The following is a 17,989-nucleotide window of genomic DNA, read 5'->3' as shown; positions in this document are numbered from 1 at the left end:
ATTCTGTGTGTGCGGAATTGTTCTTAATCGGATTAAAGTCTCTGGGCAGGACAAAATGGGTTTGCTTTCTCTGACTAACATTTATTATTCATCTAACTGATGTTACCGGCAAAATTGGGGTGCAACTGATTTCACGAAGCAGCCTCGGCGTTAATTCCAATGCTTGCGGATTCGCCATGCTCGCGGAGCAGAGGTGAAGCATGGAGAATCAGAGATAATGGAGAACCACTGCCGCAATGGCTGGCACTGGGACCGGGGTGGGATGCAGCCAGCTCACCCGCTCTGGGCTGAGCCCCTCGACCCCTGGGGGTGGGGAGCACGGTCATAGCAGCACTCAGCTCTCCTTTTGTCTCATTGGAAAATGTTTTCAGGGCTCCCGGATCGCCACTTTTCTCAGTCTTCTGAGCAACTGCCATGGTCTGAACCTCTGGCTGGGTAGAGGGCTGGCTGAGGGCAGACACCTCCTTTACCAGTGCCTCAGAGCCCCCCCAGGCACGGAGGTGCTCACGGTGGGGCTGGCTGCCCCATCTGGCGATCAGAATTGAGAACAGCCCTGCTTTTTTTTGCCTGTAAATTGAGGAAGGTAATAACTCCCCCTCCCCATTACCCCACCAGACAGGTGATAAGCAGGAAAGAGAGGGGTGCAGGCTTTGCAAACAGTAACCCCCTCACTTCTAAGGGAAGCATATGTATTCAAAATACAAAGGAGGAGCAGGTCCTGGGCCAGAGTCCAGGGTCCAAGACAGTGTGGAAATCCAGGTAGGACTTGTGATTGGAGATTTATCAAAGTGAGTCATCCTCAAAAGGTTTCCAACCTTTCAGTAAATGATGGAGCACAGAGTCCCATCCGGACCACCCCCAGTGCCTCTACTTGAGGCATCTCAGATGGTCCTTCTCTTTCCTTCCTTCCTTGTCGCTTTAGGGCAGCCTGGAGGGGAGTTGATGACCTTCACTCAGACAGGGTCCCGCTCCCAGGGCCTGTCTGAATCTGACCAGCTTTGGGAAACTTGCTCAGCTCTTCCTTCACTGATAGATGATGGGGGTTCCTAGAAGAATGGATTCTCAGGGGAAGGGGACCCTTCACAATTCCTCTCTTTAAAGAGGAGAGGTGGGGGTCCCAGAGGCAAAGCAGGCCCCAGCGCCCTCAGACCAGCGCTGCTTCCCCTCCATCCCGCACGGTGAGAGGAGAACATGCAGGCTGGGTGCTCTGAGGCACGGGAGAATCTCCTGCTTCACTTTGGGCCTGGTCTATTCATGGTCCACAGCCGTTGAGAACCAACCCACTGTCTCCTAGGTTGACCTGCGCACCTTTACAGGGTTTGGGGAAATTGGGACTGTCACCTCTACCTGCTGAGCTCTTTGATTGTTTCAAACATTGGTGCAAAAGGGGTCCCTGGATCTTTTCCTCTGAAAGCCTCAAGTCCCCGTTTTATGACGCCCAGAACTGAGAACAGTTAGGAGAGCTTGAGATCCCTTGGATGGGGGTTTGTGGCAATCAGGGGCTGCTGACACTCACATCTTGGTTGGACATATCCCAGTAGGGTCTCTCTCCAAATGACATGACTTCCCACATGACAATCCCGTAGCTCCAGACGTCGCTGGCAGATGTGAACTTGCGGTAGGCGATGGCCTCCGGAGCCGTCCATCTCACGGGGATCTTGCCTCCCTGGAAAAAGGAGAAGCCAGGTCAGTCGAACCATTCGGTTTCTAGTTGAAGACAGATGAAAATAACTCGGCACACACGTCTTTCCACCTCCTGCTCTCCTGTGTCCTGAATGATGACAGCCAGGAGAGTCGGTGGCCCGCAGGCAGGCCTCCATTACTGCACCGAAGTTGCTCAAGAAAGACCTGCGTGTCCTGTGTGGGTCTTATGCCACATGTTGGGGCACCAATCTTGATGCCTGCCCCCTGATTTCCTACACACTGATTCTAATGTCACTGTCAGGTGACACAAATGCCCTATTGTGTGAAATTCCATACAACCTGAGACTGGCTACACGAGCCACAAAATTTGGGTCAGGACACAGCAAAACAAACAAAAAAGGGGGGAGGTGTTCCTCACTCTGCAGCTTGTGACAGCCCTGGGCTGAGGTCTCCATGGATGCCTGGGTCCTCCCTGCCCCACCGTGGATGTCTGCACCCAGAGGCTGCAGATACACTTTGCTAAAGGGCAGCTCTTAGGTTTACGTCTCCTCCTTCTTGCCCTGCAATCCCACCCTGAATGCCCCAATTTGGCTCCCTGCTTGGCCCCCAGTGTCTGCCATGCCTTGGCCTATTGTGTTTACCGAAGGGATGATACCCATCCATGCATTCATTTGCCGAGTCCACAGACAGGCAAAGAGCGCTGCTTTGTGCTGGGCCCTTTCCGAGAAGCTGGTGTCCCAGAGATGAGCAGGCCAGAGGCCCTGCCCTTAAGCTGCACAGGGGATGGGGGGCAGATAAAAAAACCAGAAACTTTAAATGTATGGTTAACAAGATGAAAAATGATGAGAGTGAGGCTGAGGGGGATACAGGGTGTGCTGAGAACCAGAGGAGACTCCCTAGCACAGGAGGGGGGCAGGAATGGTGGCTGGGAACAGGCAGAAGGGCAGTTTCCTGGAGCCTCTGGTCGAGTGTGGATACCAGTAATGCTCCATTCTGCCTGTGTGACCTGGGGAAAGTTACCTAACCTCTCTGTTCCTCGGTTTCTCATTGGCAATACGGGGGTGGTGATCACACCTACATAGTCAGGTGGTTGTGAGGATTAAGTGGGTTACAGTGCTTGGGTCAGGGCCTGGGGTAGAGGGTCAGTGCTGTGCACCTTAACTGTTATTTCACTGTGCTCAGTGCTAGAAGACGAGTAGAGGCTAATTGGGCACAATGAGGAGAGGAGGGCAGTCCAAGCGGGGGAGCCTGTGCAGATGCTGGGGTGAGTGAGAGAACGAGGGCAGGAAGCAGGGTGGCTGAAGCATGGATTCCCAAGGGGAAGTAAGGGAGGCGAGTGGGGGCAGGCCTCGCCCTGCAGGACACTGATGCCACTTAGAGGGGTACAGCGGGGGCCCTCGCCGAGGCTGCCTCCCAAACTCACCATTCTCTGGAACAAATATGCTCCTCATAGTCAATGCTTCATGCAAATACCAGGCTCTTACTCCCACGGCCCTTTTGTGATGCCTGGACTCCGCCCCCATAATACATGAAACCTGCGCTCCCTCGCTCCCTTCTCCTCTGCCTCGAGCTTCAGCGGAAGGAGGCTATTTTTATTCTGACCGTTCTCACGATCTGTTCAAACCACCAGAGATACATGTTGGACTTTAGCTAAAATCCCTTAAAAATGTATAAGTGGTTAAGCTGAGATGACGCAGAGAGAAAGGAGCAAACTGCAAAGTATTTTTATCTGGACTCCTAGCCAGGGTCTGGGAAGAAGAAAGGTGATCTGCTGGACCTCCCCAGGCACACATCCAGTTCTCTGCAGAGAAGACAGTCCTGACTGTCCCCAAGGACCACAGCAGGCTTTGTGGTGGGAGATGTCCTCAGCTCAAATGCCAGCCACCAGCTACATGACAAATGCCTGGAGAGCAGGCTCGAGCTGCTGAGCAACAGGACGTGCTGTTCTCACCACCCCCCAGAATGGGAATTAATTTTCTGCTTTTATCTACATGGTACCCATGGCTGGGAAAAAAAGATGGAAAACGCATCCATTGAACCAGGAGTTGTCAAACACCTGGGGGCCAGGGTCCAATAGCTCAGGGGCCCCATGTTGTATGTTGCCATTAGGGGAGGGGTGTTGCCACACCTGGAGAGGGCCTGGCCCAGGGGAGAGAAGGAGAGGGGTTTCTGCTCTCTCATAATACCTGGGTTAAGTGAGGTAGGAGAGAGCAGGAGTTTAATTAGTGTCCCTGTGTATGTGAGAGAGAGGAGAGGGGAAGGAATGTGAGGGGTGAGGGGGAGGAATGAGAGTGGACTTTGGGTGAGAACTTACCAATATATGTCTTGGTGAGAGACAGGGAAAAACTTGGCCGTGTAGGTCTGTGAGTCAAGACAGTCATGGCTTATCTTGTGTGTGTATGTGTTAGAGAGAGGGGGCTGGGAGGGGGAATGATAGCGAAGCTCTTCTGAATTTCAAAGAGGCGATCTGGGAGTCTGAAGGTGTCCTCTCTGTCAAGCTTGGAGGGGACCCCAGGGGCTGCCAGTGACAGCTGTGGAGCTTCTCCTCTCGCATGCAAAGTGGCCGTGCCAGGCCCACTGGTGGGGCGCCTCGGCCCTCCTGCCACCTCGTGCTGCTGGGCCTCACTGAGCACAGAGTTGGGCCTGTCACTGCCAGCCCCTCATCCCAGCAGGCGGCAGAGCCTTTGAGAAGAGCTGCCCTGGACAGGCAGGTGACAGCTTGTCATGACCGGCTCTCCCACTCAGCCAAGAGAGCAGAGGATGCTGACCTCCGAGGCAGAACGAAAGGAAGGCCCAAGTCAGGAGACAGGTGCTATCCTTCCTGGGAATTTTAAACTTTCCTCCCAGCTTTCAAACATTCTATCATCAGCCTTGTGTTCTGATGCTCAGAGGTAATAACTTACGGTGATGATTATTTAACTTGCCTCTGATTATGTGAAAGGATTTCTATTAATTTAGAGGATGGTGACCACCCCATAGAGGGGACTAGACAAGAAGGAAGTGGGATGGGATGGCAGCAGGAGGGTTTCTGCAGAGGAAGGGAGTCCTCTTACTGGAAGAGAAACCTGGACCAGGCCTAAAGCCAGCGCATTCATCTGACTGCAAAATGCTCCAAGAGTCCCAGGTCTCTCCTGTGCAGTCATGAGGAAGGGCACAGAGGAGTGGTCTGCTCTGTTGAATGGGAAGGAACATGAGAGAATAATTCTCCAGGGGTGGGGGTGAGGAGTAGATGAGGCTCCCTGGGAAGGAATCTGTATCCATGTGGGCAAAGAGGGGCTGTCCTTGCATGGGGCTTCTCCAAGCACCAGAGGACTCACTTCCCCTAGGATGCTGAGGGCACAGTCCACATTCTGCAGGGACCAGGTATCCCTAGAGCTGATGCAGGGGGTCACTGTTGGGGCATGGGGGAGGGAGAAGGGGAGAGGAGGGAGAGGTACCTCACCACCATCAGGGCTCTGAGCTCCAAATGACCTCATACACTGACCTTCCACACACAGCTTGGCATTGAATGGTTGTGCTGCTGGGAAATTCTCCAAAAGTTTGAAATCCACTGCTTCAGAAATAATCATGCCTTAACTCAGGTATAAGACAAACTACAAAGATTTTGTGTGCATTTGTGTGTGTGTATGTGTGTGTGTAAGTTGATAAACAAAGAGAAGATATCTGGTAGCAGATTAATTCTAGTACAACCATCTTCAGGGTTACCTCCTGGTAATTCACACCCACACCTGCTAGCAGATGTGATGCCAGCAGGTGGAGATCTATGTAGAGGTATTTTAGTCCCTCAGCATCAGCTAGCCTGCAATAAGCATCTTTGCAGCACCCACTCTGCCCAGCACCCTGCTGGGGATGTGGCAGTGATGCCACCCATCCTGCTCACTGTCTTGGCACAGTGAGATTACATAGGCACAGCTTATAGCTTTGGTTCTAGAACACACATAATTATGGAGTTTTCCAGGCCAAAGTCTAAGCAAAGGCTGATTCCCCTTGCTAGTTACTTATCCCAGATATGCCCAAAGGGTAACACTTCTGTGTATCTGGGCATCGCTACAGTACTCTTCTCTGCCATCTGTGTGAAACAAAGTCTTAGTGGGGATATAACGTGAGTCCAGACCTCCATGATTATCGAGTGTGATGATCACGGAGTCGTTTACCAAATATTGGATCATGCTACATGAGGTATGCCCTTGAAGTGACAGGTTTATGACTGAGAGCATCATGCAAGGTTCTGGATTTCATAATGCCCACTCTCTATTAGCTTATAATATATAAAACATGTTGGGATGACTGTAAAGATCCAACATGATATATATATATATATATAAACCACCCAGTATATTAATGTTATTATATGTTATTATTAAACAACAATTTATGTATTGGATTACATTCCTCAAAAAGATACATTCAAGTTCTAAACTCCCGTACTAGTGACTATGACCTTATTTGGAAATTTGGCTTTTGAAGACATAACCAAATAAGATGATACCATATTGGGTTAGAGTGTCCCTGAAGTCCAATGACTGGCCATGTGAAGACAAAGAGACACCTTATAGAGAATAATATGAGATTAGCATGATGTATCTAGAAGCCAAGGAATGCCAAGAACTGACAACCACCACCAGAAACTAGGAGAAAGCCATGGAACTGATTCTTCCCAAGAGCTTTAGGAGAGAGCATCACCCAGCAAACACCATGATGTTGGACTCCTAGCCTCCAGAACTGTGAGAGAATAAATTCCTGTTGTTTAAAGCCACCTAATTTGTGGTACTTTGTTAGAGCAGCCTTGGGAAACTAATATATTGAGTATATATAATGTTATCAGGCACTAGTTTAAAAATACTGTTGCTAAATTCCCAGGTGGCAGATCCACCATGAATTACTATTAGAGGGCAGTGGGATGGGGGAGTGAGGGACACCTCAATCATTTAGGTTGAAGCCCAGCAGATAAACCACAGAGGCCTCAGTAATATTTCTTAGGTACAGTTGATTAGACGCAGGCCAGTCTACACAGTGAAGAACCGCCCTTTGCCTAGCGATGTGAGTGCTGTGGGGTGAGGACTCCAGGGTCAGCACCAAGGTACTGCCACTGATGTGGCATGAGGACACAAGATAGAAAGCAGCTCTGCTGCTGCTGCTGGAGCCACCATAGCTCCTCCTCCTTGCTGGTCCCAGACCAGGCGGCCACTCCAAGCTTAGGAGGCTGAAGGCAGTGTCAATACCCTTCTTCTGGTGGTTCTCAAGCTTGGCTGCCCACTGGTATCACACTGGGGAAGTTAATTTATTCAGAATCTCTGAGAGTGGTGCTCAAACATTGGTAGGTTTTAGCATGCTTCAGGGAATCCTAATGTGCAGTCATTAGTCACGACCACTGGCCTGGAGCAGTGGTGTTCAAGTTCGAGTGTGCACCAGAATCTCCCGGAAGGCTTGTTAAAACACACACCACAGGGCCATAACCCAGACCTTGGAATTTACTAGTTCTGGGGTAGGGCTTGAGAATTTACATTTCTAACAAATTCCCAGTATGGTTCCCACACATGGAGAACCACTGGCACAGATCAACCCTAGGATAAGTAAGTTATAAGTTACTTATCTAGGATAAGTAACCCATAGGTCAACAAGCATAGGTCATAGGTTGAGTGAGGTCTCATGTTGAATACCAACTCTGGTCATTGTTAGTGGCTGGGTTGAGAAGGATTCTGAGGTTTCCTCCGGGCTCAGCAAGCAAGAGTGCCATGCCTGATGAGCGACGTCTACCCAGAGTAAGGGAATGGGAAGTGGTATATATAGCAAATATTTGCCAATACTGAACTAAAGTTCAAAAGATCTCAAAATAATAGGGAGCCTGGCCAGTTTGGCTCAGCGGTTGAGCATCGACCTAGGATCCAGGAGATCAAGGTTCAATTCCCTATCAGGGCACATGCCAGGGTTGCGGGCTTGATCCCCAGTAGGGGACATGCAGGAGGCAGCCAATCAATGACTCTCTCATCATTGATGTTTCTATCTCTCTCCCCCTCTCCCTTCCTCTCTCTGAAATCAGTAAAGATATACAAAAAAGAAAAAAAATAATGGGGAAAAAAGGCAGCGACTGGCTTCATCAAAGTTCCCATCAAGTTATGTCTGTGGCCCAAGGGAAATGGAGGGAGACCTGAATTCACAGTGCATAGCAAGGACCCCTCTGCAGTGTCCACAGGATTCTCCCCTTGGGGCAGTGACCTGGCAATGAGGCTGACCAGCCTTGCTGAGGCATCTGCCCCTGAGAGGGGCTCTGCAATGCCCTTCGTAAACAGTTCAGACACAGATGGCCCTGCCCTCGGAGTGTATCCATGGGACAAACCCTCTTCCTGTTCCCCAGTCACTGTCCACTGCCTTAAATTAAGAAGGTATTTTAGAATGAATGTCTCTATTTAAAACCATGCTGAAAATACACTGACCCTTTCCTCCCAATCTAATCAGCAGAGTGATTTTTCCAGATAAGGCCTGTATCAGCCAAGAAGGAAAAGAAGTTTCCGCCTAAAAGGTTATCTTTCTCCGAATGCTACCAGCTTCTAACAGCCAGTGGAAATGGCTTCTGGCTGCTGAATCGCAACTGAGTCTATCTAATAAAGAGGCTGTTCCTAGTTCCCCAGGATGCCAGGAATTTGCATGAAAACAGTCTCTCTGTCTTCTGAAAGAGTTCATCTGGCCCCGCTGCTTCTTTCTTTCCAGAAACCACAATCTTGATGGTGACACTGTAATTTATTACCATGCTAAGGATTATGATGCAACATACAGAGAATTAGAACTTGAGGTGGAAAACAGGCTGTGGGAACAGGTGAGCTTTTGGAGAGGATGGTCTTATTTGTCATGCAAATGGCACACATAACAGAAAGGGGCTGGGAGAAAAGACAACCCCACAAGACACACTGCATTGGCTGCAGACAAAATTGTTTCTAAATAGAATGTTTTTCAAAGCTTTTTTTTCTTGAAGCATTAGCTGCTCCTCCAAAATGAATGGCACAATGTATTTTGTACTAGTAATAAAATATGTGATTTGAATAACTACAAATGTAGAGATTTACAGTCTGCGGGGTCCTTGCTGCCTTTCCCCTGAGCTTTGTGGGCACCGAAACCCTTCTGTGAGATGCTGGGAAAGGTAATTGCAGCCCAAACATCATTTTCCAGCAGCTAGAGAAAGGCCTATTTGGACATAAATTAACTAAAAATATGCGGATGATAGTATGTGTTTCATGTGTGAAGAACAGAAAGGCCACTTGGTGACGTTTCCCAGCTGGGGGAAATAACACAAAACAAAAACCCTGTTCAATATGAACAGACGTTGTTTCTCTGTACTACACTGTCAAGGCAAACAGCTGTCTTTTACTACTCACCCCCAAAATAGCCCCTGATGGCTGAGATGTAGGCTTTATTATTATTATTTTATCACACAGCACGTCCAGAGCTTATAATTAAAAAGAAAGGATGGAGAGACAAGGGCTAAATAATTCACTGGCTGCCTTTATTCATTAGAGAAGCAGGCAGTGGGTGTGCTCTGCCAGGGTGAGTGGAGGGAAATGAAACAATACTGCTTCTGACCTGAGGAGGGCACTCTCCAGGGAATCTCACAGGGAATCAGCTCGGTGATGCTTCAGGCTTGGCCTCCCTTTGCGCAATCCCCAAAGCCTGGGCCTTGCTATCAGTCTACCTGAAATGTTTGCCCCTGTCCTGGCCGCCGTAGTTCAGCGGTAGAGCATTGACCTTTATGATCCAGGAGATCGTAGTTCAATTCCTGGTCAGGGCATATGCCCAGGTTGTGGGCTCGATCCCCGGCAGGGGGCATGTGGGAGACAGTGGATCAATGACTCATCATTGATGTCTCTATCTCTCTTTCCCTCTCCCTTCCTCTCTCTGAAATCAATAACAACATATTTTAAAAAAGAAAAGTCTGCCCCTGAAGAGAATGGTTGGATGAGCTGGCCCAGTGGGCTTTAGTCTTTGCCTACAGAGGGAGCCAGTGCCCATCAGAGACCTGGTGGGCAAGAATGTGTCTGCTCTGCTGCTGAAACAAAACCTCCTCACTCTCCAGGGAGAAGTGGTGGGAAGGTGAGCCTTTAGGCCCTTTAGATGACAAGGCTGGCAAGGAGGACCAGGGAACAGTAGACAGGCGGGGTTGAGGAGGAGGTTAGATGGTCACCACGTTGTCTGCCCTTCCTGTCCTGGCCTTTGTCCAGTGTGTATCCATTGCTTCTCTGAACATGTCAGGAAATGTGGTTTTTCCTGGAGTCCCTCATCCCTGCTGCTTCACTGCTATCCTCTCCTAGTCCCAGGCGCAGCCCAGAGACCAGTGTTCTTTTTCAGGCTCTCCCACATGCCCCTATGTCTCTGTGGCTCCTATCTCTGTCAAGAGGCCATGATAGCCCTCCTACCTTTGCCCCATGTGTCTCCCATGACCCTCAGGTCCCCGCATGCAGGAGGACACTCGGGCTTCGTGGGGCTCTGAGGTAGGGCCACACCTCCCATGGCAATGTGGCTGGCAGGGGCTCCCCCTGAGAGCGAGCAGCGAGAGATGGGGGCTGCTCGGTCAGGCGGATTCTGGCTGCGGATCGAGGCTGGCCTCTCGGACCCCTCGGTCCAGCTGTGGGGGAGGCCTGTGGAGTTTATTCCATTGTCCTCCCTGAGGTGACAACAGCCTGCCATTTCCTCTCCTCCCTCTCCGCGCGATGCGAGCGTCTGACAGCCTGTCCGCGGCGGCCCACTCTGGGGGCACAGCGGCATATTCCGCACTCACAGTGTAATTACCGGTGCCTGACCAACGTCCGCCAGCCACGCCTCTAGTCTCTCTTCCTGCCCCCACCTCCCAACAGCTATTTAAAAATAATCATTCACATTAAATAGCTTAAGCTCTCCTGCCTCCTGAACTGTACCCCCTTCTTGGCACGGTTTCTCCCTCGAACAACCCCGACAGTTATAACTAAGTCACTTAACCACTCTGTCTTACTGTCTCCACCTGCCAATAGGGATAATAATGCTTAATTATCTCAGAGGGCGGATGAGGAGCTGTTAGCTGATGCCCGTGGAGCTGGAGATGCGCGAGCGAGCGAGCAAGGCTGCTCCACCCGCCTCCGGCACGGGCCCTGGCCTCTGGGTGCCTGCCTGCCGCCGGCGGCAGTGAGGGACGGCCGGGGAAGGGCAGAGCAGCCCCACGGACCATGGAGGGAGGCCGGCTGCCTCCTGTGTACCTTCCCCATCAGTGACATCAACCAGGGACCCTGAGATTTCTTTCACAGACCCTGGGAGCTGGGGAGGAGAGGAGAGTGGCCATGAGTCCACATCTTATAAAAAGTGGAGGGGCACTTGGCACCAGGTCCTTCCATTCCATGTTGCCTGTTCCCCACAGCGGGTAACAGGAAAGAAGAAGGAAACCAGAACTGGAGATGTGTGTCCCTGTGTATAGAGGGCGGGTGGCATCTTTTCCCTCCCAAAGAAGGAAAAATACTTGGCTTCTGTTGCACTTTCCAGAGCACAGAGCCCCAAACTCTCAGAAAGGGTCTCATTCCACCTGTGCCGTCATCACCCCCAGACTGTCCACGTCCCAGGGAGCTTTGGGGTACAGAAAACCAGGTGAGTCTGCCGTATTTTTGGTGTTTGGGGGATTTTTGTTGTGAGAAAAAAATATTGATCTGTGCCTCCAAGTGAAACGAGAAAAAACATTCGTTGGTTTCTTGTTAAAGCACCAACAACACAGTGTAAGTGAAAGAGTAAGCGAAGAAAACTGAGGGCCCCTTGTGTGTGTGTGTGTGTGGGGGTGATGAGGACACGGGGAAGCCTCACAAACTGTGGCAGGAGTCTAAATTGGCAAAAGGTTTGGGGAAATCAACTTTTTCTCCCGAAATTTAAAATATGCAATTCTTAACATCACCACCGGGGGCAGATGAACATCAAGTGCCTCCGGATGTGATACCCGAGAAGGACACACCATCCTCTGCAACTCACAGCGCATACCCTGGGCCTGCTCACGAGGGGAGAGCACACAGAGCCCAGGGGAGAAAGGGACAGTATTCTTAAAAATGTTAATACGATAAAAACAAACAAAAACATGGCTGTGCAAATGTTCCAAACTAAGTGGGACTAAATTAACATAACAACAAATTGCAATATCTGATCCTAGACTAGATACTACTAGACCCTTTTTTACTAGAAGGAAAAAGTGCTAAAAAGCACATTTTGGGATCAATTAAAATTAGAATAGAAACAGAAGATTAGAGAAACTATTTTATCCTTGCTAAATCACTGAGAATATCCCTATACTTAGGAAATACGGAAATATACAGGAAATATACAGATATTTACAACACATCTGCCAAGAGTTTAGAAAAAATACTTGGGGGTGGGGGTGGGGAGCAGGCAAATAATAAAGAAATGGGGTAATAGAATAATAATAGGTAAAAAAAATCTGGGCAAAGGTTATATGGATGTTATTTGTAAATTATCCTGATTCTTGAAACTTTTCTTTGTTTGAAATTATTTTTAAAAATTTAAATGTGCAAATTCTTTGACTCAGCAAATTCTCTTCTTAAATTTCCTTTACAGAAATATCTATACAAGTGTACAGAAACATCTATGCAAGAAGATTCATTGAAGCACTGTTTGAAATAATACATCAGAAGCCACCTAGATGGCCATCCCCAAAGAGCATGTTAAACAGCTTCTACAGTTCATTCATACAAAGGATGCCTGAGAAAGGGCCTGAGGAACCTACAGGCAGCAGCAAAAGTTCTCCAAAGGCATGAGGTAAGGTACTAAGAGGGGAAGAGGTTACGTTCATGGTACATCATTAAATAACAGAGGAAGTCAATGAACAGATCGGTATGTATAGTATGAGACCATTTTCGAGACCATAAAAATTACAAAAAAATAAACACACGCACAATACACAATAAGGCTGGGAAGGAAACACATCCTACTATTAATGACAGTGAATTCTGGGAATTGGAAAGGTGAAGTGTGTTTCACTTTTTACATTAAACACACTTTTATATTTTGATGTTTTTAGCATTGCTTTCATAAATAAAAGCAAAATAACCTTTTTCACATATGGCATTCTAGAAACTTCTTTAGGTCCCTTTCTTCAGATGCGTTGACCCTCCTGGTTGAACCAATAAACTCCTCTCTCCCTGCCTCCTCTGGGAGAAAGTGAGGAGGAGGGAATGGGAGGTTTTGATGGCCACAGTCTGATGAGTGGGGCTGGTGACAATTGTCACTAAGAACCACAAGGAAAGGGTCAGATCTGGGTTGGAAGAGCAGAAACTGAGGATCTCTTTCTCCTACTGTGGAGAACCCAGCTGCCTTGGGAACAGCGATATTGCTTCCTGGGAACACGGGCTCCTGCTCCATTCTACACTGACTGTTGTCTTAATTGGTATCTTAGATCTCTAGGGACATGTTTGTCACTCATTAATTAATTTCTTATTCACTCCACAAACAGTTACTGAGCAGCATGTGGAAGCTCAGGGGTACTGTGATAAAAGAAGAAGCCAAGCCAGCTGCTGGGAGAGGAGAGTGCAGGGCTGGGTAAGAACACAAGGAGGGTGGCAGAGGCTCTGAAGAGCATCTGAGCAGACTGGAGGAGGCGCCTGACGAGAAACCAGGTACAGGTGTTGAGAGCATGGTGGAGGCTGGATCATGGGCCCAGGGCCTGTGGTTGCTTCTAGTCTCTCATGCTTTGGGCCTTGGACTCTGTTGGCCCTCCTAGCCCTGTACTACAGAGCCCTGTCTTGGGGTGCAATACTCCTAAACGTGATTTAGATTTTAGCCGATGCTGCTTGCATCTTCTTTGTCCTTCCCCATTGATTTATTTTCTGACCTACTTTAGGATTTTTACATTTTGTCATTTCTTAGAAAACCAACTCCTGGAGTTAATCCACATTCCCAGACCGAACTTTCCCCCAACTGGCGGGTCTAGATCTCTGGTCTTTGCCTCCCTGCTTGTTTCTCTTAGGCCCATGGAAACCCAGGGATGGATTACCATATGGATGTCTCAAAGGCAGCCGGGTTCTTCACAGTGGGAGAAAGAGATCCCCCAGTTCCTGCTCCTCCAACCCTGGACTTGAAGCTTTCCTGGTGGCTCTTAGTGGCTGTTATCACCAGTCCCACTCACTAGACTTGGGGCCTTCCTAAACTTGCCACCACCTTGAAATTCTGCCTAGCCCTGTGTGGCTTGTTTTTCAGAATTTTCTGGAATTATAAAAATCATTGAAACATCTCCTGCTGAAGTCCAAAGACTCCCTTTTTCCAGAGGATTCAGAACCCATTTATCTGGGGCTGGTGAACTACAAGCCCCACACCCCCTACCCCCCCAAAACTCACAATTCCCATTTCTACCAGTCATGGCTTCACAAGGCCTGGGAACCCATATCCACTGTTTCCTAGGCAGCAAAAGGCTCAGGTGATAATCCTCCATCCTAAATCAAGAGATGCCTTGAGAAGTTCCCAAGACCTGTGGTCTCTGCACATGGTCAGCAGAAGCCTTGACCTCTGTGCTTGTTGATCCTGGAGTTTGTATCTCCTATAGGAACATTTCAGTATATCCTAAGGCCTATAGGACTTTTACCTTTCTGCAGGCTGTATTTTACTCCCTATGTCCAAAGACAGGTGAGATGAGGACAGGTGGAGGGGAGGGCATCCTAGCTCTGGAGCAGAGCAGACACGAGGGCAGAAAAGCAGGAATTTAAAAACCAGCATATTTGTGGGGCTGAAAGGAGCTTGTCTGCCTCTCCCTCATCAAGCTCTCCTCTCCCATTCAAATAAATCGCAGACTGTTTAAATCACAGGTGTGGGCAGAGTGGATAGTGATAGAATGAGATAAGATCCTCAGAGCCATAGCCCACAATAGGGAATGGCAACCTAGGAACAGATGAAAATCTTAACGTTTTTGTCCAAAGGTCATGCTCAAACATCCCAGGCAAAAATCAAAGAGAATGTGATCTTCAGAATGTTATTAGGTTGAGTTTCCAAGCAGGACAAAGAAACATTTTATTGGGTTACAGAACCATCTGAAATATCCCCTTGTCAATGACAAGTGTTGACACGGTGGCTGGAGTTGGAAAACATCATCTTGCAGCCAGGATAATACAGACTGGTTCAGACAAGAGTCATGGATGGATGCTAAAACTAGGGAGAAATTTTTGATGAAGAGCAGGGCATTACATGGACTGTTTTCCCACAGATTGCTTATCAGTTACAAGAGAAAAAGATATGTAGTATGTACTGTATGTAACTATACATTGGAGAAGTGGACAAAACCTTGACCAGGTGATCAAAATTAATAACACTAATAAGGGGCAGATGGACATCATGTGTCTTGAGATATGATACCCTCGGCAAGGCACAACATCACTGATGGTGGATCATGGCCAAAAATGTAGAACCTGAATCTAATTATGAGGAATACCAGAAAAGCCCAAAAGGAGGAATGTTCTATTAATAAAAAAGGTGACTATATTCTTTAAAAATGTAAATGTCATAAAGACAAAGAAAGACAGTGGAAATGTTCCAGATTGAAGGAGGCCGAAGAGACATGACAACTAAATATTATACCTGATCTTATCCAGCAGGTCCTGGAAGACATTTACTTCTAATACAAAATGGTCTCAACAAAATTAAAAATCATATCCTTTTTTTTTGAAATTTTATCCAAATAAAAAAACAAATCTTAAAAATCTCCTTTTCAATTGATCAGGTAACTAAAGAAGTTCTCCAACCAAACAATGGCATTGTTCTTACAGAGAAGCCAATGAGGAAAGCCCCATGGCTTCAAATGTAGACAATAAATAAAATGTAATATGGATAATACCATAGCTTTGGAGCTCCTAAAAGGTATTAAAATTTCCCTGGAATATTCTTTAAAGACCCATATTGGGCCAAGTTTGTAGAGTCTCTTATAAGTCTGAAAAAAGTATGATTGGGAACAGAATTATTGACACATAAAATGACCTACTGTGATTGCATCTGATCACCTATACTTTTGAAATACTGTACCTGTCTTGGTAAAACTCTTGTTTGAAAGAAACTTTGGAGAAAGCTCAATATCTAAAACAGAAGAGAGGCTGTTGTTGAAGCAGGGTGGTTGCCTGGAGCCCAGGTAGGTGTCCCCATGACCCCAGCAGTGCCCCTGACACAATTGCTATTAACCCCAGGACATGGAGAGGAAAGCACCTATGAGGGGTGCTCACATACTGGAGACTCACATACGGGGGGTGAACCCACATTTTATCTTTTCCTTTGATTCACATGTATGTTCTAACATGATTGTTGTCATTTTGATTTGCATCTCAAATGGTTAGTCCTACTGCTGATGGTTCAACTATTCATTATGCCTAAATGGAACGTATGCTTCCTGAAGGTGACTCAATGAACTCTAATTTCCTAATAGAGGCATTTCTGCTATAATGTTGTACACACATTTTAAAAAGCCTCATATTCTGCAAAATTGCACAATTAAATATCAGAGCCTATGGGGGAAATTTACATTTGGACAAGACCATTCCAAATGTAACAAAACACAAGAATCCTAATAAAATTAGCAGCACAGGGAAATTACAACCTGCATTTGCACCCGTGTATCAGATCCTTTTCAGACTAAATCCTGCAAGTCCTGGGGGCATTCACATCTCATAGAAATTAGTTCCATCAAAATTAAAAATCTGATCCAGAGTACAGACTTCTTCGTGAAAAACATTAAAATTTAACATAAAAGAAAATGTTTTCATAATTTCCTCACCTTTACTCTTAGCTTCACCAGATAACAGAGTGGAAAATATAGTGGTTTTTGGAAACCAACCACTATTTGTGCTAAAGAAAGGCCTTTCTGTCAATGTTCAACTTTTTCTTAAGGTCTTCTCATTATGCTAAAGCCTTCTCCTTAATTGTAAGAAAGCTTGCCTTGATTGCTTCAAAACATAAATATCCTGGGGAAAGATCATGTGAGAACCACAGGATTTCTACAATATACTGACATCATTCCCCCACTGACTAATCATGTATTGAGTGAGTTTGCATTGAAGAAACAGGCACTCACACAGAACAGGCTGTATCTCCATTCCCATTCTTACGAAGCACCTCAGGGCCTAGAGGTGACAGCAATTGGACATTTATCAAGTGTCCACTAGGCACTAACTTCTCTGATGGGCACTTCCATATTTAATATCATCCCATTTTCACAATCATACTAAGAGGTAGGTTCGTATCCCCATTTTATAGATAAGAAATCTGAGGCTTATGAAGTAAATACCTCTTCTGGTTGCAAAACGTGTTAGTAGTGGAACCAGGGTTTAACTTTTGGTCTCATTCCCATCCAAGTTTGTGCTCTTTACATTCCATTGCTTAGATTTTATATTAGGATTCCACCACTTGCATTAGTAACTAAAAGGAACTAGTCCCACTGATTGCTAATTATATTTAACATGTCATGTATTGTTGGCACAGATTTCCGCCCCCCCCAGAATCAGGTAAAATGTTTTGCTAAGAAACAGAATAATTTATTCTATGCCATCAGATTTTATAGTAACTTTAACTTTGTTACATTTTTATGGGACTTTAGAAATGTATTAAAGCACTTTCAAGACAATTTTTTCCTTTGATCACAATAATCATGTGACATAGATCAAGTATAATGTACTATTCCCATTCAACAGATAATGGAACAGAGCCTCAGAGAGGTAAAGTAACTCACCCCAATTTAATAATTGGCAGAGTAAGGATTCAAACCATGTTTTCTGGCTCAAAATTCAGCCTTGTCCTTATAATTGCTGAGGGAACCACCTTCGAAATTATCTACTATGAAGGCCTGTGTATTGAATCTGTCATTAGAGCTATTGAACCGAGTTATGCTACATGATTTGAAATGCGATTAAAACATTGAAAAATAAAGCAAAGAAAGAATGAGCTTAGTGTGTTTGTTACTGAAGATAATGATTACTTGTAGGATAATGGGTATTAAAAGCCTAGACAAATAAACAACCCCCAAAATTGAATAATGGGTTTTAAATGATGGTGTCTTATTTACTTACTAAAATAATTTTCTAATACTGAGAACTATTGTAGAATGCTAATCATTGTTTTGGGCAATAGAGCCATGGCATGTGCAATAGGAAAAGTAATTTAGGAGGAACCTAAGCTGTCTTAAAGTGATAGCAAGGAACCAACCTCCCTCCTACTTACCCTCGCCCCTTTCCCGGGCAAACCTTTGCCCTTTTAACTTCTCAGGGTGGAAAATGCAACTACAGTCCTGGCTGGTATGGCTCAGTTGGTTGAGCGTTGTCCCATGCACCAGTTAGATTCCTGGTCAGGGCACATGCCTGGGTTGCTG

General features: G+C 46.7%; 1 protein-coding gene across 1 annotated transcript in view; it reads right to left on the bottom strand.

The window, feature by feature from the left end:
• The window catches only part of EPHB1 (EPH receptor B1), a 392,210-nt gene that overhangs the window by 11,868 nt on the left and 362,353 nt on the right, over window positions 1-17,989 (bottom strand). Inside the window, exon 13 of the mRNA XM_087824947.1 lies at window positions 1,517-1,666. Within this exon, the coding sequence (XP_087681073.1) occupies window positions 1,517-1,666 (150 nt within the window). The remainder of the gene's footprint in view (window positions 1-1,516; window positions 1,667-17,989) is intronic.

Source organism: Miniopterus natalensis, chromosome 15 (genome assembly GCF_054644295.1).
Source record: "Miniopterus natalensis isolate mMinNat1 chromosome 15, mMinNat1.hap1, whole genome shotgun sequence".
In the NCBI taxonomy this organism is placed as follows: Eukaryota; Metazoa; Chordata; class Mammalia; order Chiroptera; family Miniopteridae; genus Miniopterus; species Miniopterus natalensis.
This window is presented reverse-complemented; position numbering and strand designations above follow the sequence as displayed.